Source organism: Atractosteus spatula, chromosome 13 (genome assembly GCF_055471065.1).
Source record: "Atractosteus spatula isolate fAtrSpa1 chromosome 13, fAtrSpa1.hap1, whole genome shotgun sequence".
Classification (NCBI taxonomy): Eukaryota; Metazoa; Chordata; class Actinopteri; order Semionotiformes; family Lepisosteidae; genus Atractosteus; species Atractosteus spatula.
Genome location: NC_142718.1, coordinates 8,157,294 through 8,180,109, shown reverse-complemented (window position 1 = coordinate 8,180,109; position 22,816 = coordinate 8,157,294). Strand labels below are relative to the sequence as shown.

Genomic DNA, 22,816 nt, shown 5'->3' with positions numbered 1-22,816 from the left:
TAGTGGGGCCAGCAGGGGGCGCTCACCCTGAGGTCCATGTGGGTCCTAAAACCCCAGTATAGTAACGGGGACACTATACTGTAAACAGGTGCTGTCTTTCGGATGAGATGTAAAACCGAGGTCCTGACTCTCTGTGGTTATTAAAATTCCCAGGGTGTTTCTCGAGAAGAGTAGGGGTGTAACCCCGGCGTCCTGGCCAAATTTCCCATTGGCCCTTACCAATCATGGCCTCCTAATAATCCCCATCTATGAATTAGCTTCATTACTCTGCTGTCCTCCACACTGATAGCTGATGTGTGGTGAGCGTTCTGGCGCACTATGGCTGCCGTCGCATCATCCAGGTGGATGCTGCACATTGGTGGTGGTGGAGGGGAGTCCCCATTACCTGTAAAGCGCTTTGAGTGGAGTGTCCAGAAAAGCGCTATATAAGTGTAAGCAATTATCATTATTATTATTATTAACACGAAGAAGAAATTGAAATGTGTGAATGAGAGTTACTGTGTGTTTAAAACAGAGGCGGGGTCTCTCCAGTCGATGACGCGCTGGCCGCAGGAGGCATTTCTGTACCCGGAAATCATCTGGAGGTGAAGATAAAGCGAGAGAGAGACGGGAGGGAGACGTTTAAAAGGACGGAGATATAACATTCTGTCCCACGGTAACGTTAGATCCGATGTGTTTTCTTCCGGCGGCGGTCTAAATCATTCACTCCACGAGATTATATCCGACTAGTTATAGATTTAAGTAACAGTTCCTCTTCCCGGTAGACGCTGCTGCTACTACAATGTTAGATGCTGTCGCTATGATTTAAAACTGCGATGTACGTGCCACGTTAGCATTAAACCCTATAGGTCTTTGCGTTCAGCCCAAAGTGGGATGTTTTATATGCGCACTGTGTAAGTTTTTATTTCAAATGAATGTGCGGAATTTACGCCCGTGTCGTAACACGCACGTTCAAATGAGTGGTATGTCATTTGTTTTTAAATAAGGGTTATGAATTATTCACGAAGGAGCGCAACCGATGGGTTACATTACAGTTAATGCATAAAAGGGTAGTCTCCTTTAAGCGCAACCGCGCATGTGTTCGCTACATATTGAAGTTTCTTGTGACATTGAAACCGTGTTGTAAGGAAAAATTCATATTTATAGCATTGTTATTTTGGGGCTACTTTATTCATTTGTAGTAAAAACCAGCAGGAGACAGTCGCGTATCAGTCAGCACAGCTCTTCACGCCCTCAAATAACAAATTTGGTTATTTTTAGTTATCGTATTCCATGTATATTGATTCAGTACGATTACTGAAATTATTTGAAGAAATAATTTACAAACTTTCAAATATACGCGAAGATGTCACTGTGATCCAGTATTCTGTGGATCGTGGATCATGTTTATTCATCACAAACACGAGTCTTTGTTTATTCAGTTAGGTATCGGTTTATTCAGGTGTTCAGAGAGCCTGGCTATTGGTTGTTAGGTCAGCTCGTCAGTAGAAGAGTACTGGTTCACAGTTTGGACTGGCATCATATGTACAGTAACTGCATGTTATTCCAATGCATAAACAGCATGTAGTATTAGTGTTTAGGTGGGGTAGTCTGTATCGGCTAGTCCTGGTCATGGAGATTCACACAACTGGGTGTTTTTGCTCCAGCCAAGATGAAAGTTACACCATTTAATGTGTAATTGACTTAATAACAGGGTGGATTTGAACTGTTTGACTGTTTTCAGCTTTTAAGACCTATTGAAGATGGACATTTAAGTACTGCATTTTCCTCATTAAGATCAAATCCCAAACAAACTCTTGAGTCTGGGGGGGAGACAAACACTTGTGCAGTTGTTACAATCCAGCAGCTTATTCATTCAATAAAGGCTTCAAGGAGGTCATTAAGCTCAGCTGGAATGGAGATCGGCAGGTGTGTGAGATGGAACACCCCTGGACTCTACAGCCTGCACCAGCAGTCAGAGCAGTTGTGAAGCAGTGATCCAGGGTAGCCTCCTGACAGTAAACCAAGCTCTTGGTTACCAAATGGATTCTTTAATTGACTTAATAACACGATTGATTCGAACCATTTGATTGTGTTTTTAGCTCTTTAGTGTGTAGGTGGTTGCCCTTTAACTACTGCATTTCATTGCCATAAAATAAAAAAAAAAGTAGAACAAAAAAAAACTTTGACAGATTAGCAATCGAGCGTTAGTTCCGTTAAGTCATTAAGCTCGGCTGGAGGGAAAACTAGGAGGAAAAACGCCATATCTCTTCAAAATGAACCCCTCTAGCATCCCGTATTTTAAACAATTGTAGGTGTTACGTTTTTTGTTAGTTGTCTCTAGTTCAGAAAGCATAAATCGAGCAGGAGGTCTTTTCTTGTCCTGATTTAAATGCCTTTAAAAGAGATTGGCTGCAGTTTATGCTATCCCAGCATGCAACTGGTGCAAGGCAGGACACACCCCGGGTTGGATGCCAGTCCAGTGCAAGGCAGGCAAACAGACGCAAAAGAAGACGTGCACACACTCACCCCAGGGCCTGTTTTACCTCCAGTGTTAATTAACCCTCCAGTATGTCTCTGGACTGTGGGTGGAAACCGGAGCGCCCAGTGGAAGTCCAAGCGAACATGGGGAGAACATACGAACTCCACACAGATAGCACCCCCGTTTCAGAATTCAACCCAGGGCCCCAGCGATATGAGGTAGCAGTGCTAACCGTTGAGCCCCTGTGCCATCCCCAAGAGGAAATTGTCATTCTAAAATATAATTTTAGATTCCAAAAGAGAGTCCTCTGCCTCCGAAGTCAAGAGGTTGCCCAGGGCTAATATCTGAACTGTGCTGATCAGATTCGACATCCTGGCTAGCTCCTCTGGTCCGTGAATGTAGCACTCGCTCTAGTAAATTAACACTCCTGAAGTCGTTTTTTCTGCTTTTGCAAGAACGTTCTAGAACCCATGTGCTCTTTCTTTCCTCAGTGATCAAAGGATGTTACAGGGACAATGGGCCATGCCATGTGTATCTGCTCCAGAGGAACTGTCACCATTGAGAACAAGCGCTATTACTTCATCCAGAAACTAGACGAAGGGTAGGGAGCACCGGCTGGGCTGGGGTCTTCTTTTGGGGGCGTGATAGTGGATCAAACAGAAAAGAGGAACAAAATGGAGGGTGAGGGTGATTGGGTGATGGTTGGAGACGGTTCCATCTCAGCTCATCTCGCGCACACAGGTTATAAAATCAGCGCGCGTAGGAAATTGAACTGCGCACAAAAAATTAAAAATTCCCCCCAAAATCCGATGATAAAACAAACACGGTCATCAATTGAAAAATGCTTAATTGACCACATGAGACTGCAAGAGGCCCAGCTTGGCTGTGTACATTATTATTGCTACTCGATAATCGATATCTATGCTCTCGTAGTCTCGAACCTCCCTGCTCATGCAGTCCGTATGACTGGGCTCGTTGAATTGCTGTGCCGGTCTTTTGGATCTCTATGCTTCTATGAGGATGACTATATTAACAAAAAATAATTTCAGGTTTGCAATTTTACATACGCTCGATGTAGTGCGCGCAAGTTTTTGTCACTGGGGAAAAAACTTGCACAACGTGAACTCTTTGCGCACACAGCCCATTAAAAATGAGTAGGAACGTTGGTGGGAGGCAGGAATTTAATTTAGGAACAAGGAATGGTTAATTCCCTGCTGAAAAATAGCGCTTTCTCCTCCCTTCCTTTCCCCTGCTATATCTCCTCCTCTCTCCCTCACTCTCCAGGAAGGCTCAGCAAACCCAAACGTGGTTTCTCCTCCATGTTTTCCAGCGTGGAATTAACCTTTCGTTGGTCCTTTGCCGCCGACAAACACCGACACCCGCCCCTCCCCGCTCGGAATTCGGATTTGTTTAGCTCGGTCTTTGACGTGGAATTGACGTGTGAGATTTGTCCCGAGGGGAAGAAAAACGGGAGAGTGTGGCCTGATGGGATAGGTCAGCAGGGAGCGGGAGGGTAGCTGTTAGGTGGAAGAGCAGGAGGAGCCGAGGAGGGTCGGCGTGCTGGGCAGCGGGGGGAGAGGTGATGGGTGAATCTGCTGTTCAGCTCAGGAGAGCCTCTGGTTTCTAGGGGATTCAGCTATGTGGACCTGGTGGAGGGAGCCCAAGACGGGCGGCTCTATGCCCTGAAGAAGATTCTCTGCCACGACCGGGAGGGCAAAAAGGAGGCCCAGACAGAGGTGGAGATGCATCGCCTCTTCAACCACCCCAACGTCCTGTCCCTCACGGCGCACACCTTCATCGACCGCGGGGGCAAGACGGAGGCCTGGCTGCTCCTGCCATACGTTAGTGTGAGTTTGGGAGGGCGAAACGGAAGGGCTGGGGTTTTGATGTTTTTTTTTTTACAGGGGAGTGGAAAGTTCAGGTTTTTTATTTTTAAGTACCTTGATCCAAGACGGTCGTCTCTCTGCCAGGCTGAAGAGATTCAGTTCCCTTACTGTTCCAGCCGGTCCTGGGTCGCCCTGGGTCTTCCCCCCTGACAGCGTGTTTCAAAGTGCTTCTCCCTCTTGCAGAAGGGCTCTCTGTGGTCGGAGCTGGAGAAACTGAGGGACAAGAACAGCTTCATGCCAGAAAGCCGAATCCTTCACATCTTTCGGGGAATCTGTGCCGGACTGAAGGCCATTCATGACAAGGGCTATGCACACAGGTAGGAGGGCACTGACTGCCTTTTCTTTTGTCTTTTTTCCGGTGGCTGTTATAGGTCATTCAAACTTCAATTTCTCAGCTTGCCTGAACGCTACACTGAGTGTGTTCTGAGACTGGGCTGGCTAAAGATCCCTGAAATACTCATTTTGAGGAAAATGTCACCACATCCCTTCAAAATAAATCCAACTTCTGAGAAAAAGATAAGAGACAGAATCCCATATTTTACACATAGGTAGGAGATCACTGATTGCCTTTTCTTTTGTCTTTAAAGTGGTTGTTATAGATCATTCAGAATACACTTTCTCGGCTTGCCTGAACACTTGAATTCACCCCATTTGGGGGAGTAGCTCCGAGCAAGGCTGTCACTCAGGGCTCGGCCTTTCTTCAAACCTCCACATGATGCCAGCACATCTGATTGTGTATTTGTGAGGCAGTGGTTCTTAACCTGGGGTGTGAGATGCCCTTTTTTGGGTGTGCAAGACGTGCCAGTTTTTTTTTTACAAGGTACAATCATCGCATACACAAACGAAGAACAGGCACATAAGCACAACTGCTTTATTGTGTTTTGGTATTTTAAGGTAAACATAAAAAGGTGTGCACTGTTTCATGTATTCTTAATTTTACAGCAAAGTGTAAATATATAATTCTGTCTCCTTCATTCTATAATAATGGCATATCTTGGGTTTATTTCAGTGTTTATTATAAGGAGTGTGAGAACATAGTTTGAAAACTAAAGGGGTGCAGGCTACAGTCAAGGTTCAGAACCACTGTCTTAAGGGGGACATATTATATGTTCAGACACCACTGTTCACTCCTTCCGGAAATGTGAATCCTGAACATCTAGATGAGAATATGGGCAAGGTTAAAACAACCCCCTTTATCTTTGTTTAGTTGCTATGGAAGGAATCCCATTACTGTAATTCCCATACAACCTTAACTTGTTCCTTGAAAACTCCTCATAAGGTGAAAATTCCTATAACAAAAATGTCCCATTTCTTCCCGTGTTATAATTTCTGATTGGTTCTAGATCTCAAAATATTATATAAAAACAATAACAATAATCCTGGTTAATTATCGAGTAACATGCTTAAAGTCGTTAGCTGATGCTTAAGCTCTAGGAAGGAAAACAATAACATACTTCCAGTAAATTGCTCATTTACAGCACACTACAGTAGTTACATTGTTACAAGGCTGTACTATAGACACAAGGCTTTGTTATACAAAAAGTTCAAATGTAAGACAAGTAAAAAGTAAATTCCTGATCGGAGAAGATGTGAGAAAAGAAGAATCTCAGCAGTGCTTTACAGGAGCCCCACTCGTAAGGGTGAGAATCAGCTTGTTAAATGAAAAATCGGGTAAGAAATTGTACAAAAACTCATCTAGTGATTGCTTGTGATGAAGGGATTCCTGTTTTTGTTCCCAAAAAATGCTATCAAATAGAATCAACATGACAGGAACCTTGATCGGTTGAATATAAATGTCTCCCCCCAAAATCCTCATTAGTGAAGAGGTAACGGTCAGAAAGAACAGTCTGAATCACATTCGTTCTGTGGTCTTGACCTCGCGGTCTCCATTTTTTGTTTCGTCTTTATCCTGTAGTCCACCATTCGTCTGTACTACAATGTCGCGCTCGTGCTTCACTGTCTGCCCACAGAGATCTGAAACCCACGAACGTGCTCCTGGAGGACGATGACAGGCCAGTCCTGATGGACCTGGGCTCCATGAACCGAGCACGGATTGAGGTCAAGGGTTCTCGAGAGGCCATGACAGTGCAGGTAGGAGGCCGAGGATGTTCAAGACTCCTCCTGCGGCATACTGTGGGGGAAATCTTCAGCAGAGGAGTAGGAGACAGCCTGGTACAGATTCAGCTTTTGTTGAGCTCAATACACACAGCTAGGCAGCTCTGGGTGGGTCCCATAGAACAGACAAACTGCTAAGTCGTCTAAATCTTATACAATTTAGTCTCATGCAGTACATAACAGGTTGATTTTTTTCAGACTCTGTTGTTTTGTCCTGTTCTTTAAAGCTGGTCCATCCTTCTCTTCATAGACTTGTTAGGAATAGATCACTACTGATGTTTTTACACCAATTCTTTAACAGACCCTAAAGCAGTTTAGTGAGTGACAGGGCTGCACATGTAGGTGAACATATCCCACTAATTATTCCATACATTTTACAGCGTGAGTAACACTAGAACCTAGAACTCCTATTTCGTAGACGATCTGTCCATTCTTCCTTCCTGTGATAATTACTTCTTATACAATGCTACTGTGTTCCCCTAAGTGCAAATACATTATTAATGTTTAATTCTCTAAATCAAGTAACAGTTAACAAAATGAAAAATACTGTAATTATAATAATATAAAACACATTTCTGATGTTACAATGGTTTAGCAAATGCATTTATTAAATTAGTAATTAAGTATATTAAAACATTACAGTATTAAATTAGTTCTTCCTGTACGATTGTGACCTTACTCTGAGTGGGGTGTAGCATTTTGTAACTAAAATCGAGACTGAAAAATGCACTTTTTTTTTACGATGGCAAAATGTTCCCGGTGGAAGACAAAATAGTGTTTTTTTAGGTTTAAAAAAACACTTTGGAATTTATGATAAGGTAAAATGGAAGAAGTGCAGTCGTTTTGTGGAGTAACTGTAAAGGTGATTGATCAAGAAGAAAACGACAGGCAATAAAATGAGCAAGAGGAGAAACCCCTGAGTTCCTTGTTGCTGTTCGCCTCACTGTTATAATTATAATAATAATAATAATAATAATTGCTTACACTTATATAGCGCTTTTCTGGACACTCCACTCAAAGCGCTTTACAGGTCATGGGGACTCCCCTCCACCACCACCAATGTGCAGCCCCCACCTGGATGATGCGACAGCAGCCATAGTGCGCCAGAACGCTCACCACACACAGTGTAGCATGCAGCCCCATTTCATCATGGTAGCTCTGTCTTTTGCAGGAGTTCAAACCCGGATAGTTGTTTTCTTTGAAACTGAAGTAGGTGCTGCTACAGTACATTCTCAATGTCATCTCGAAGTGAGATTCCTTATTTAATGAACAAAATTCCAAAAACAGAAAGGGAGCTCCAGAAATGGAAATGACAAATAACTAAGAGGAATAGGTTTCCCCTGTGGCAGTGTGCAGTTATCACCAAAAACAGTTAACTACACAATGCATGATTTGACTTACTACAACAAAACCATGTACTTGTCTCCCTGTATCTGTCTTTAGAGGTCCAGGCACAAAATTATTCCAGGCTAGATGAGAATCAGAAGTGAAATCTGTGCGCTTGCTCACATCTGCCTTTTTTTCAGCTTGCACCTTTTAAAAGTTTTCAGTTCTGGCGAGAAGAATTGTCATTCAGTTGTGGTTTTGAGCAGAATAACTGTTTTGAAAAGCTCTGGGAGCAGTGCCTGTGTGTTGTAGCTAAGGCTGTCACCCAAAGGAATCATTGCCATGTGTGTTTTGGTACAAGCAGTATTCTTCTTTGTAAATATGTCCGTTCCCTTTGTTCCATATTTGCTATAATAATCCCTTTGTATTTTGAAAAGCACATTTCTTTACAAAAACCTCAAAGCATTTTACACAAAGGATGAGGCTCTCTTCATCACCCAACCAGTTGGCACCTGGCAGACGTTATTCCCCAGCAGATCAGTAGTGTGAAATGGTTTCACCAATTGAATTAACAGGTCAGCTGGAATGTGCAGAGGCACGGTAGAATTTAGCCTGGACACCAGAATTAACACTCCTACCTTTACAAACAGTGCTGTGGGACCTTTAATGAGGACATAGCTAGGACCTTGATTTAATGTCTTATCTCAAGTCTCATTTTCTCTCCTCAGAGCTTGATGAATGACATATGACAGGCTAAATATCTTTTTACTCTGCTTTCTAAATGATTACAATAGTCAATCACCTAAATAGAAAGAATACAAATGTGTACAAGAGTATTTGGTTGCATAGGCTGGCCCTAGTCTAGTGATTGCAGATAAAGGTGCAATCACTGCGTCCCATCCACGTCCTTGTGCTCGTATTAATAATAACAATTTTAATAATAATTGCTTACACCTATATAGCGCTTTTCTGGACACTCCACTCAAAGCGCTTTACAGGTAATGGGGACTCTCTTCCACCACCAACACCAATATGCAGCCCCACCTGGATGATGCGACAGCAGCCATAGTGCGCCAGAACGCTCGCCACACACCAGCTATCAGTGGGGAGGAGAGCAGAGTGATGAAGCCAATTCATAGATGGGGATTATTAGGAGGCCATGATAAGGGCCAATGGGAAATTTGGCCAGGACACCGGGGTTACACCCCTACTCTTTTCGAGAAACACCCTTGGATTTTTAATGACCACAGTTTTACGTCTCATCCGAAGGACGGCGCCTGTTTACAGTATAGCGTCCCTGTCACTATTCTGGGGCATTAGGACCCACATGGACCGCAGGGTGAGCGCCCCCTGCTGGCCACACTAACACCTCTTCCAGCAGCAACCTTAGTTTTTCCCAGGAGTCTCCCATCCAGGTACTGACCAGGCTCACACCTGCTGAGCTTCAGTGGTTTGCCAGTGGTGAGTTGCAGAGTGCTATGGCTGCTGGCGACTGCTATTGGTACTACTATTGTATTGGACTGCTGCGTTCGGCTGTCACGCTGTGACCGACCCTGGCTGTGGCCTTGCGTCTTCGTGTTGCAGGACTGGGCGGCCCAGAGGTGCACCATCTCCTACAGGGCTCCCGAGCTCTTCAACGTGGAGAGCCACTGCATCATAGACGAGCGCACGGACATCTGGGTAGGTCCGCCGGTTTGTCAGCCCGCCTCACAGCCCGTGCTTTTCGGTTACGCCTTGGGGCCTCATCCCGTCTTCGTCTTTTCTCCCCCCCACCCCCCCACAGTCCCTGGGCTGCGTGCTGTACGGCATGATGATGCTGGAAGGCCCCTTCGACATGATCTTCCAGAAGGGCGACAGCGTGGCTCTGGCAGTGCAGAACCCCGTCACTGTGCCCCAGCCTTGCAGGTGGGTACTGTGGAACAATCAGCAAATGCCCTCTCCATCCTGGGTGCCCTGGTATTGCAGCTGTTCGATACTTAAAAAGTGTCGACTATAAAATATGAAAGTTATCCATTGGTTTCCGAACCGTTTCCGATAGTTTGGGGTCGCAGAGGAGCTGGAGCCTATCTTGGCAAGCAAACATGCTGACACCTAATGGCCACCTAATTTCCCAGGCGAAGAATTAACCTACCGGTATGCCAGTATGTTTTTGGCCTGTGGGAGGAAACTATCTAAAAGGGATCGTTTCTTTTTTTTTTTCATTCCTTGCCCCTAGGCAGGTGGTAAGGCTGGATAAAGTGCATTTTAAGAGGCTGATAGGGAACACGCGAGCAGTGTGATGGAGCCTAGGCACGCAAAGTTTTTGTTAAACAAAACAACCATCCGGTTATCAGCCTGGCACCTTCACGGCCCCTGTGGTCTCCCAGCCCTCCAATTAGCTCGTACGTTCAGGGCCTTTCAGCGGGGCCCCTTCAAAAGTTCTCTTATAAGCCTTTGTTCATTTTCTACAGTAACTATTGCGAACTTAAAAAATAACATAGTAGATCCAACTGGAATTGAGCTTTATTAGTCATTACACTTGAAACAAGTACATTATTTGAGTTGGCCCGAAGAGGACAAATTGTTGGTTGTAAACACTATTTTCTGAAACGCAAAGACCACCAGACTCCAGAATGCACCCACTGCTAGTATCTTACACAGAGAGACCTAAGGAAGAATTCCTGTAGCAACTGGAGGAAGATGGTCTGTAGGAGTGTTGGTAGTCAATCCATCCATCCATTTTCTAACAGCTTTATCCAATACAGAGCCTCTGACCTCCCAGTGACTATCTGTGGCAGATCCTGCTTAGATAGCAGCGTAGCAGGGAGTCTGTACGTAAAAACCCAAACCCAATCAGGAAAATAATCAAACAGGCCAGGGAACCGGTCCGATGTTACGCTTGAAAAACCCTCATCCGATCGATTCTCTTTGGCCATGTGTGCTCATTAACTGTCTTCCTTTTACTGGGGTCCCAGCACAGAAAGAGATCGAGGCCGCTGCACAGGATGTCCAGTCATATCTTCATACCCTTCATGTCATAAAATCCTAAAGTGCATTTTAAGAGGCTAATAGGAAACATGCGAGCAGCGTGATGGAGCCTAGGCACGCAGAGTTTTTGTTAAATAAAACAACCATCCGGCTATCAGCCTGGCCCTCCACCTTCACGGCCCCCGTGGATCCCCAGCCCTCCAATTTGCTCGTACGTTTAGGGCCCCTTCAAGAGCTGGGCCCTGGAGTAATTGTAGGCGTCACACACCCACTAGTACCAGCCCTGTCCGGGGATGCCTGATCCCTATATCAGGCATTGACTGAAGAATCAGAGCTTGTCTAGCAAGACCCTCACAGTTACGTGGGACAGTGAGCACTAAATGTGTGAGGAAGAGAAAGTTTAGGAGAGTTCTGTAAAAGATTAAATACAGGTTTGAGTATACAATAATAATAACCTTACGCGTATATAGTGACTTTCTGCGCAGTGCACTTAAAGTGGTTTACAGGTAATGGGGTCTCCTCTCCACCACCACCAAAGTGCACCAGTACACCTGCCACACAGCAGCTATCAGTGGGGAGGAGAACAGATGAAGTCAGTTCATAGATGGGGATTATTAGGAGGCCATGATTGGTAGAGGTCGGGGGGAAACTTGGCCACACATGTAACACATCTGCTCTTTTCAACAAACACCCTGGGATTTTTAATGACCACAGAGAGTCAGGACCTCAGTTTTTCGACGGCACCTTTTCTGCAGTCACTTTACTGGGGCATTAGGACCCACACAGACCTCAGGGTGAGCACCTCCTACTGGCCCCACTAACACCTCTTCCACCAGCAACCTTAGCATTCCCAGGAGGTCTCCCATCCAGGTACTGACCAGATTCACACTTGCTGAGCTTCAGTGGGCTGCCAGTTGTGAACTGCAGGGTGATATGGCTGCTGGCTATATACACTAAGGTGTGACTGGACATCCTGTGTAGCAGCCTTGATCATGTTAGTATTTATGATCAGTGGTATTTTAATTCAGTGAAAAAAGCATACTGTAATTGTAACTGGATACTATCACTGTAATAGTTTACCTCTTAGAACTTAAGTCATTTCCTTATAATTTTTTTTTCAGTTGCAAGAAGAGCTGTGTTTTAGACCATTTTTTCTAGTTTTGGTGCCTAACGATGTAAATTATGGCTTTGCAGTAGGCTTGCTCAGAAGTGACTATTCCCAGCACCTTATTATAGCACACCATTTCCCAGAAGGCCATTGTCTCTTAAAGGCACCTCTTCTATTTACGCAATGTCATACAAACCATCAAAAAGAATCAATACAGAATTGATTTGTAGAATCTGTAGTAATTTACCAGAATCATGTCCATTTGGGTTTCTAGTTTCACTATTCAAAAAGGTTTGATGGAATTAATCAGCCATGCTAAGGATATATATTAGATTATGTATGACCTTCCTGAATAACCTTTATCCTTAAGGTCAGCAGCCATTTTACTAGTTTCAGTCATCCTTTATGACTGATATTCATCTTGGAATCATAATTCAGCACGAGGAAAGATGGTCATTGTCATAGATTAATATGCACAAGGTTTGTGTTGAGTTTTCAGTTCCCACAGTGATGTTTTGTAGGAGTTATATTTCCTACAGACATTACTTGCTGAAAAGAACTTTCCACATGGAACTTCATTTGTGCTGCTGGGTATGTTAAAACCACATCCTTCAAACATGCGGGTGTATCATTCATGCATCCTTCTTCTCTTCTGTACAATCTCTCGAATGTTTCTTACCTACAGGTACTCTGAAGGTCTTCAGTCCCTGCTCAGTTCTATAATGGTGCCCAATCCTCAGGAGAGACCCGATATCAACTGGGTTCTGAATCAGATCAGGCACGTTCAACCCCCTGAGACTCCAGGAGACCCGAACTCAATCTGAGGACAGAGCCTGAAGGGGGGTGTTTTATTTCTCCAGTACTTCCAGTAACGCCTACGGACCCTGACAAGTGTGAAAGCTGTCCGATTCTAAAGCATGGAAGACCTGCATCCAAAAACTGGCTCGGTTTGGGGATGTAAGCGTGATGGTGGCGAGACCTTCTGTTGTTCTGCGATGTCTCTGCTACGTCACCCTTTTCCAGAGAGAAATTCTCCTGTTAAAAGTTCCAGAAGCACAGATGGGAGCCCAGATCCCTGCTGCTGTGCTTGTTGAAAGAAGAAAAATGAATGTGTGTCTTAACATTTGCCCCAAATCATGATCGCCTATTTCACAAAGGCCTACCTTCGTGTAAAATATCAGTTTTTAACTACTACCCTCTTTGTGCCACTTAGATGGCAGGTAGTCGTTGGTGTGTTAAATACTTCTTTTATGCATACTGTCAAACTGCATACTAAAATTAAAGGATCATTATTTTTTTTTAGCGATTACTCTGCCTCTGAGTATTCAGGTACAAGTCAACAAAATTACGGCAGAAATGTATCAGAATGGTGCTCCGTGAGCTGATCATGGTCCTCATAACAGCTTCATGTACTGTATAAGATTTCCCAAATTGGATAACATTTTATTTTAGTACACAACATTGAGCAAGCTGTGTAGTGTGACGAATGTAGTCCTTTGCCATAGATCAGCACCTTGAGCAAGCTAAGGTTGGAGAGAAAAAGATTCCTTCTTAGTACTGCAAGTCTGACTGTCTCCTCGTTTTATTAACTAAAAGACAAAGGATTGTGACTTGGCCACACCGACGTCTCTGGATGTGTGTCTGTTTCTGAGCAGCAGAGGCTGTTGGGAAAATTCCAGGGAAGGTTTCTTTTGCCTGGTATGCAGGAAGTGTGTGAAGAATTCCAATTATTTGCGCTTCTGTGCTTTCTTCACTCTTAGTGCACGGTTCACCCTTCATGGGAGCGGCGGCTGTGAAGAGGAAAATTTGACTTTTTGTCTCAGTGGTTTGTTTAAAAAGTGCGACTGCTTAAGTTCACCCTGGTGTGTTAAGGTGCCGAATGTAACATTGGTCGGCAGACTGTACATATCTCCACATTGGGTTCACTTCAAGGAATCTGTTTAACTTGCTAAACAAGGAGGTTAAACTGTTTTAGTGCTACAGGGAGAACATGGAATGAGCCACATCTTCTCAGTGAAATGCATTGAGCAGTGCAGTGTCCTGCTTGGTTAGGAATCTTGGTTAGGTTTTGTTGACCTAGTTCAATTTTTATTGTTGGTTTTTTATTTCCAGTGCTGAAACTTTTTGTAAAAACTGAACAGTTGTACAAATTGGTCTGTTTTAGGGTTTTATGGAATATTTTTTATTTATTCCATAATGTAATAAGATTTAGATCTGAGTGTTAGTGTTGTTCCTGGAAGTCTGAAATAATATTTTTTCTGCTTCTTGAAGGACAAAATGTTTCTGGTTTCTTTTTTTTTTATTGGGGAAGCCCTCCTTTCTTAAATTATAAAGCAAGTCAAGCACAAACTAGCGTATGATGCAGAACACAGACCTCAAGCAGGGCAGAAGTTGCACGGACATGGACAAAACATTATATTGCAAGAGGTGGCAATTTAGAATATCGTACCATCCTTTTTCTTACTGCTTCATCCAGTTCAGGGAATGCAAGAGGGGAGCTAGCCTATTCTGGCAAGCAACAGGCACAAGACAGGGAACACCCTGGACAGGGCTGCCATCACATCGCAGGGCACATACAGACACATTCTCACACTGGGGCCGATCTCCTCGGATGCCGTTAAACCTACCACTGTGCAGTAACGCTTCTCGGCATTTTGGCTAAGATCAAGTGTATGTTTTTGGACAGTGGGAGAAAACTGGAGCACCCAGAAGAGATCAAGAGAAATGTAAGTGTTTTTTTTTCTCTTCAGCAGCAGATTGCATAAGAGCAAAATGTTACGAGTACAGTGAACCACAGGTATGACTATTTCCTGGTACGTCCTTGCAGGATCAAGTTTCTGATCCTAGCTGGTAATTAATGGGGCCCAGGTAACTAGGGTAAAAAGATGGGCAAAAACTATATTCGCTACAGGAAGACCTGGTAATGGAGAGCAGGGTTACATTTGTCAAGCGTAACCCAGAACTTGTATGAACAGGGTTCGGACTGCAAGGTTAGGTTAATGGACACTGAGCAAAAAAAAAAATGCTTGTCCGATCTTGGGATGAGCTTTGGAATTGCAGGTTCGGACCTGGACCTAGCTCCCCGGGAGGGAGATTCTGAAGGCGTGGGCTCACGATGGGCGGAGTACCACTGAGGGTGAGGTGGGATGTGCTGTCCGGGCCCTGGAGCTTGCCGACAGGCCGAGCTGTCAGGAAGGGGGGCTCTTCTCTTCCCACTCGGCACTGTAGGGGTCTGCCTCCACTTTCTCACCCTCCCTGCCCGTGATCATGGGGTACGTAGCCACGAGCCGAGAGATGAGAAAATAAAATTGGGTAGGGGACTCCTCCTTGTGTATTAAAGATACCATAGCTAGTATATTACAATGTGCCATCCATTAGTTCATATCATATGCTAACAGTTGGTTAAAGTGCTTTCTGTTGATGATGATGGTGATGATAATTTCACTGGGCAGTGTTTCTGCCCTGCTGCTGTGTTGGGACTTCATGTGAACATCCTCTTCTCTTTCGAACTGTTTTCTTTGTTTGGCTTCCAACTAGTCTGGATGCGAGTAGAAAGCACAAACCTGATTAGGACAGGAAATAATTGATATATAGGGGATGATCCTGATTTCTTCTTTAGAAAAAGATTCCATTCATCATTCATGAATCACAGTGTTCTTGGAACTTGTTGAGAGGGCAACTGTGAACTTTTCCTGCAGAAGATGTGATTTTTTTATGAGGTGAACATTTAGAACGGGTTTGAACTGGATTGGAAGAATGCTGGACGCTGTAATGGGAGTCGGTCCAGGCTCCAGCGAAGCGTAGTTCAGGACCCTATGCAGACGGTATAATCCGGAAGTAAGTGGAGAAGGACGACAGGGAGAAAACGCCGAGGATCAGGAGGGGTTGACAGACCGGGGGGGGCATGACGACGGTGATCTGGTGCTCGGGGGGGGGGGGGCGCGGCCAAGGCAAACGAGTCCAAAGAGTCCAGGGGGGAAATCTGGGGCGCAGTCCAGAGTCCAAAACCGGGTGATCCATCCAAGACGAGACAAAACATGGTTAAAAACCGGAACGGGATCCAGTACAGGGACAGGGAATAAAAACAGGTTAACGAGGCCTGGCGCTCCGAGCCCCGGACTCAGATGGTCAAGACGCCATGGTGATGCCGATGCCGTCGGCTCTCTCCTGGACCCGCTGGTAGGCGGGCTTCCAGACGTCTATCTCCCAATGCTGAGCCAGGAGTAGCGAGAGCGCCAGGCTTAAATAAGGAGGAGCAGACCAGGGGGCAGGTGAAAATAATCAGGGAAAATACGAAAGAGCCGGAGCGCCCTCAAGAAGAGGGATTACGATCGTGACAGACGCAAGGACTACTACTGTATGTAATTCTATACTGTTATATAGGAATGTGTGCTACAAACCGAAGTAACCAATTGTGTTAAAAGAAGTTATCTTTAGCAGATAGGGAAGTAGGAAGATGGAACACTGTCAATCTTGTAAGCACAGGGAAGAGTAATAGATAACAGAAAGATATTTAAGGACTGTTCTAGTTTCATTACTTTGAGAAAAACACACCGAGCATCTCTGTGTGTTTCGCTCCCATATGCGCATGAAATAAAAACTTCTTTTAACTTCCGAGACGGGCTCCTGTTTGGAGAACAATTTCTCCAGCACACTGCTGCTTTGGTTCTTCAGGTTTTAACTACTGAGTTCTTATGATCTTGAACATTGTCAGAAAACTGATCTTTACTGCAGAAAATAGGGTTATAAAAACAGGACATGTTACAGAATGCTTTCTTCATAGTGAAGGGTTTTGTGGTATGCATGACCGCTATAACATTTCTTTTCCTTGTTTTGCTACGAATAAACAGATAGTACATATAATGCTTATGCAGAGGAAATGTTCTATTCATGACAGGCTAAAACATTTTCTCTTTAAAGCAGAATAGTACAATGGGACCTGATTCAAGTATTCAGTGTCATCAAAGGTATTCACACAGCCAGCGAAGGGCTGGACCTCAGTGGACTTCTTCAGAATCAAGAGTGGGACACAAACCAGAGAATGCCAGTGGGATCTAAGGGGAAATGCATTTAAAAACAGAAAATCAGGCATTTAAAAAACAACAAGGGGGTGTGGTAATTGCTGGGACCGTTAGCATTGCTGCCTCGCGGCGCTAGGGTGCTGTCTGTGTGGAGTTTGTATGTTCTACCCTTGTTCACATTGGTTTCCTCCAGGTACTCTGGTTTCCTCCCAAAGTCCAAGCACATGTAGGTTAATTGGCTTCTGGAAACATTGGCCCTGGTGTGAGCATTTGTGTCTGTGAGTGCCCTGCGATGACCTGAAACCCCGTCTAAGTCAATAATTCCTTACACTTATATAGCGCTTTTCTGGACACTCCACTCAAAGCGCTTAACAGGTAATGGGGACTCCGCTCCACCACCACCAATGTGCAGCCCCCCCCCGGATGATGCGACAGCAGCCATAGTGCACCAGTACTCTCGCACACCAGCTATCAGTGGGGAGGAGAACAGAGTGATGAAGCCAGTACAGAGATAGTTCATAGTCACCTCACTGTTATACTGTTATCACTTTCAGTGTTATATTAGCGGTCAGAAGCCAGATAGAAAGCCTGAAAAGTAAATGAAATGATGCAAATGATCTCATGGGAGTGAAATTAAAAGATTTCACCATGATTTCTGTAGGAGGAGCCATTCACTGTAGAAAGCCTCAATCATGCTGGAACAAAATACACAAAGAATGAAGTGCTTAAGTGATACAAGGCCTTTGCCTATGTGTTGCAGCACTGACAGTATATCGGTCATAATGCTAATGAAGTTACAGTAAAATCTTACATATTTAACATTTTCATATATAACTTCAGGGAAGAATTCCCTACATGTTTGGAAGGTTGAATGTCACCGACAGGTGTAGCAGATCGTCACAAAAAAGGACTGTAATAGCCACAGACCTGCCACTAGAGGTCGCCACAAACACGGGTTTAGAGAGGTTGCATCTTCACAAGGGTTTAACTAGGGTCGTAGTAATAGAAGTTCTTATTTTAATAATAACAATTATTTTGGTCGGTTAGAATGTGTTAAAAAACTTTAAAGCCTGAAAACGTCTTGGACCTTAAAAAAACAACTGTGTTCGAAGTGCTTTATTTGTGAAGGTCATCTGAGCCGCACTTCACAAAAGGAGTACTTTTTCATACAAATTCCGCAAATGATTTTTGACCTGTGTTTCTGTTCCGTCATTTGATCTAATAATATCCATGTTTAAGAGTTTTGATTTTAATACGTGAGTGCTTCGTTTCTTTTGTGCATCAGTATACGAAGTGTAACGGTTTAGCTCTGTTGGGCTTGATCCAGACTGGATTAGAAATGCAGAACAGATGGCGCTCTTTCATCCAGTAGAGGGCGTCTTTTCCGTATTTTACGTCATCTTCAATACTAGCTTCTGATTTTAACGGTGATATCCCTACACCAAATCATTACTTTACCCAGTCGTTTCATCCATTGCTGAAACCATTTAATTGTAAACCAACCGAAAGTATCCTTTTTAAACAATTCAAAACAACGTCCTGGGTACATTTTCATCGGTACTAGAGTCTTTGGATAGGAGGGGAGTCCATAATGCCATAAAACTCGAACTTTTATTACTTCAACCTAATCTTGAATATAGTTATATTATAAAAATGAAGTTATTAATACTTGACACGAAGCCACATCTCTGATTTTAAGACCACCTTATCTATAATACTAAATGTTGAGTAAATATGCATTTATAAAAAACAACAACCAATATATTTTTATATAGGTGTCCAATATTCAAGAGGCATCTAATACAATAGATGGATTAGTTTTACAAGTTTGCAGAAGATTACTAATGGCCTATTTCCCACTAATTTTTGTTATTAGTGACCGTTACATTTAACATGTACTGTAGTAATGAGCTACCAAGCATCCAGGAGATCTACTCAGCTAGATGTCTGAAGAAGGCCAGGTCCATTCTCAAGGACCCCAGTCATCCCAGTCACAAACTGTTTTCCCTCCTACCGTCCGGTAAACGGTACCAAAGCATTCGGTCCAAGTCCAACAGACTACGGAACAGCTTCTACCTCCAGGCAATAAGACTGCTAAACAGCCAACCTGCAGCTCCTTTAGCAAATCACCTGTAATGGCTACATGGACACACAGTTTTCACTGTATTTAGTATAACTGCACTACATGTATATATTGCATACACCATGGACACATAACAGCTCTACTCATATTGAGTTTTATTCCATTTCAAAAATGTAACCTCAATTTTGTGATTTTTGTGTTTCTTGTGATTTTTGTGAGCTCGCAGAAAAAGATATTTCATTGCCAGCAACTACTGCTGCACGCCGTATTGTTGTGCGTTTGATAAATAAACTTTGATTTGAATTTGATTTTGATTTGATTTGATTTGATGTGGTCACAACAACAGGAAGGTGGCAGGTACAGTATGTGCTCCAATTCGTCTCCTCTTTCTAAAACAGAGACGTGTTATAAGACAGGGGTTCCCAGTCTTGGTCCTGGTTTTTCAAACGCACACCAACACCTGCTGGTTTTCATTCCCTCCCACCTTAATTAGATCATTGAAGCCTTCAGTGATCTAAGTGGTTTCTTTATTGGAATATCTGCATTTTGACTGCGTAGCTGAGGGCCCAGCCAGAGCAGAAACCAACAGACGTGTGGGTCATCAAAACCAGGATTGGGAACCACTGCTCTAAGACAATGTTTCTACAGGCAGAGACACAGAAATAGTTGAAATGGGTATCTGTGTCAGCAGGCGTAGGCTGCAAAGGAACAAGTAAAGGTTTATTCCATGCTGAAAAGAGAAGAAAAGAAACACAACGTTTCAGCTGTGGAGCCTCCTCGAGTGTCAGGAAGGCTCCACAGCCGAAACGTTGTCTTGTTCAGAGACACAGAAATGTTATGTTTGGCAAGTCTTTCAAATTGTTGGCAGCAGTCTCTCTCCTTCTAGCGTTAATCCCACATCAGCAGGGTCCGCTTGTCAGTAATGTAGCCAATTCATAGAGGAGGATTATTAGGAGGCCATGATTGGTAAGGGCCAATGGGAAATTTGGCCAGGATGCCGGGGTTACACCCCTACTCTTTTCGATAAACACCCTGGGATTTTTAATGACCACAGAGAGTCAGGACCTCGGTTTTACGTCTTGTTGGCTGTAGTGTTTGACTTAAACATCCCGCTGCTTCAGAACAGACGCGGGCTTCAGCAAAGTGGGGAGCTTTATAAAGCTGTCTCCTGTAAGCTGCCCCATTTATTACTATATTGCGTTTACTCTATATGAAAACCACACCTGAGACTGAACGAGCGAAAGTGTCACTAGTTCTGCACCTGAGCCTCACAAAGGACATTTTATGGGTGCCCAGTAATTTGTGAACAGCAACAGAATTTGCGATAATGTGGGCCATTAACTGCAGTGTTCTGTGCTAGTCAATAAACACTGTGTGTGTAAACAAGGCCACCCTGTAAATTAATATTAACTTCCCAGTGAACTTAAAGAACCCGACTGTATAAACAAATGTGAACAGCAGATTAATTGCAGTGCTCAGCATTGTATTCCTTGTGCCTAATCCTTTGAGTACACAAGCAGGAAAGGAAAGTGTTTTCCTAGCTTGGGAGGTGAAACTGTTAATTTGGCTTGAGCCTCCATGCATATTTTTTTTCCTGATAACCTTCAAGGATGTGTAACAACTGCTGATATGCGTTTGGAAGTCCCTTTTCATTTATACACCTTGTTCATTATTCAAGACCTTAGTGTATTTTTATTTTTACAACCTTTTGATTGCTTTGCTTGTTGGTCACCAATGATATACACTGTATTGCACAAACAGGGGAGCTGTGGTTAAGAAAACTCCACTCTCCTAAGAAAACTCCACTTTTTGAACGTGGACTCCCAGTGACGTTATTTTACAGACCTTTCATTGACCGTTCTAACATTCAAGGCTGTATTCTGGCTCGGGAACCATAATACACGCAATAGAAACAGACTGAGCATGATTCTGGAGGTCGGCAGCAAAATTATTGGTGCACAACAACTACAGCTTTGAGACATCTATGTCAAGCACATACTGTAGTGTGGACGGCCAATATAACCATTGACTGTCATGACCACCCTTTGCACCGTGAATCTGAGCTTCTTCAATCTGAGTGTCAATATAGACTGCCTGGATTCAAGAGCAATACAGTAGAACTAAGTCATCTTTTATTCCCACAGCTACTAACCTGCTCAATTTGGACGATTGACTGTGTATTTACTATGTCTATACTGTCTATATCTATTTTCTTTCTCATCATACATCTGTTAAATGTATTGTGTGTTAAAGGTATGGTGCAATATGTCTTCACCTGCCTGCCTAGCAAATTTCACATCTGGGACAATAAAGTACTGTAAGTAAGGAGTTTGTGTTCTGGACTCATGACTTGAAGGTTTTTAGGTTCGAATCCCAGGTGAGACACTGCTGCTATAGCCTTGAGAAATGTATAACACCTGATCTATTCCAGTAACAATACTGTATATCGCTGTATCAATGGGTGCAAATATAAGTGACTTGTATATAAATGGATAAAGTGACTTGGATGCAGTAAAAAAATACTATTTGGTCTCTTACCTATCCTGTCTACAACTTCATTGGACATGGGGCATTATTGCTAAAAATGACTTAAATATCAGGAGGTGGCTCCTGAGTACAATTGAACCTCATATCTGATTGCTTATGCCTTCTTGGTAACTGGCCTAGTGGTATGCCACAAACTGATGCTGAACATCCAACCTCAGCTCAACTAATAACACAAATTTGTGTGTCTGACACAAATTAACATTGTGTCTGCAGCAGATCTGCATCAACCCAGATCCACTCCCGTATCACTGTGTAAAACTCAAAACTTGCCATTTTGTTCGGCTTCGGATGTGTATTCATAGTTTAGAGATCCCTAATCAAATGCAAGAGGAGGCAGGTATTATTCCTGTGTTAGTACAGTACATGAGCTGGCTGCGTTTAGAATTTGAAACAGTCTTGGACAAGTAGTTACCTGAAACACAGCAAACAAGCACATAGAAATGAAAACATATAACATAGAAATGAGAATTAAAAATGTGCTTTCTATTCAAATTGTACATTATGTCCACAATTGGCTCCAGTTTATAGTGTATGTTGCAGCTGGTGTATGCTAACTCAATAGGACAGCAAAGCTTTAGGGATTCTTAAATCTTGAAGAACAGTCACTGAAGCAGAGGAAATGGTCATTCTCTGGCCTTCATTGAGGCATTTTGAAAACTCGAGCAGGTATGAAACAATTATTAGAAATTGTTTCGGTTTGGGATTTATGGTTCTGGGAGGCAGCCCAGGTCAGAATGACGTTGTACCTTACTCACCAGTTCTAATCAATCTTCAAATCCACCCAGGGCATAACTCCTTCAAGAACACTAATAAACCACCACACACACAACGCAGCAATGGAATAAATTAAGGTTTAATTAACATTTTCCTAATGTTTGTCTGAAGCTGTTCTCCAAGGATAAGATTCATTGCCAGAAATCAGTGTTTATGGTGTCTGGAAGTACATTCTAAGGCACTTTACCTCTAAAGTGCTCCTCTGCGTAGTTACCTACATATAGTACCTGTAAGAGTTTCTACATTGTGTTGTAAGAATGATAGTTCTTTTTGCTTTGGCCCACAAACAGAATTCATGATTTGGCAACATGAAAATTGTTTTTAGCGTCTCAGTTAATTACGGCATGTTATGCCCCAAATTACAAACCTCGCTTTTTCAGTCATTTTCAGTCACTAACAAATTTGGTAAATTTATAAATCAGAGTTGATTTCAAAAACTGAAAATAAAAGATGAACAGTGATGAAGAAAAGCTCAATAAATTCCTTCATAATTGCCACAACTCAGCTCACAGGTTTTGGCAGTAAACA

At 43.3% G+C, this 22,816-nt stretch overlaps 1 protein-coding gene across 1 annotated transcript; it reads left to right on the top strand.

The window, feature by feature from the left end:
• The first annotated feature begins 566 nt into the window (after positions 1 to 566).
• On the top strand, positions 567 to 13,165 carry stk16 (serine/threonine kinase 16). Its single transcript, XM_088930731.1, has 8 exons — positions 567 to 655; positions 2,953 to 3,062; positions 4,089 to 4,308; positions 4,531 to 4,664; positions 6,318 to 6,438; positions 9,373 to 9,468; positions 9,572 to 9,693; positions 12,549 to 13,165. Exons 2-8 carry the CDS (start codon positions 2,977 to 2,979, stop codon positions 12,685 to 12,687), a joined length of 918 nt encoding a protein of 305 aa, XP_088786857.1. The 5' UTR covers positions 567 to 655; positions 2,953 to 2,976; the 3' UTR covers positions 12,688 to 13,165.
• The last annotated feature ends 9,651 nt before the right edge of the window (positions 13,166 to 22,816 follow it).

Excerpts from the sequence above, each read along its gene's own strand:
- stk16 (XM_088930731.1), top strand. The coding sequence starts at position 2,977 with ATGGGCCATGCCATGTGTATCTGCTCCAGAGGAACTGTCACCATTGAG. Across the intron at positions 4,665-6,317 it reads GACAAGGGCTATGCACACAG|AGATCTGAAACCCACGAACG; the intron begins GTAGGAGGGCAC and ends GTCTGCCCACAG. Across the intron at positions 6,439-9,372 it reads GAGAGGCCATGACAGTGCAG|GACTGGGCGGCCCAGAGGTG; the intron begins GTAGGAGGCCGA and ends TTCGTGTTGCAG.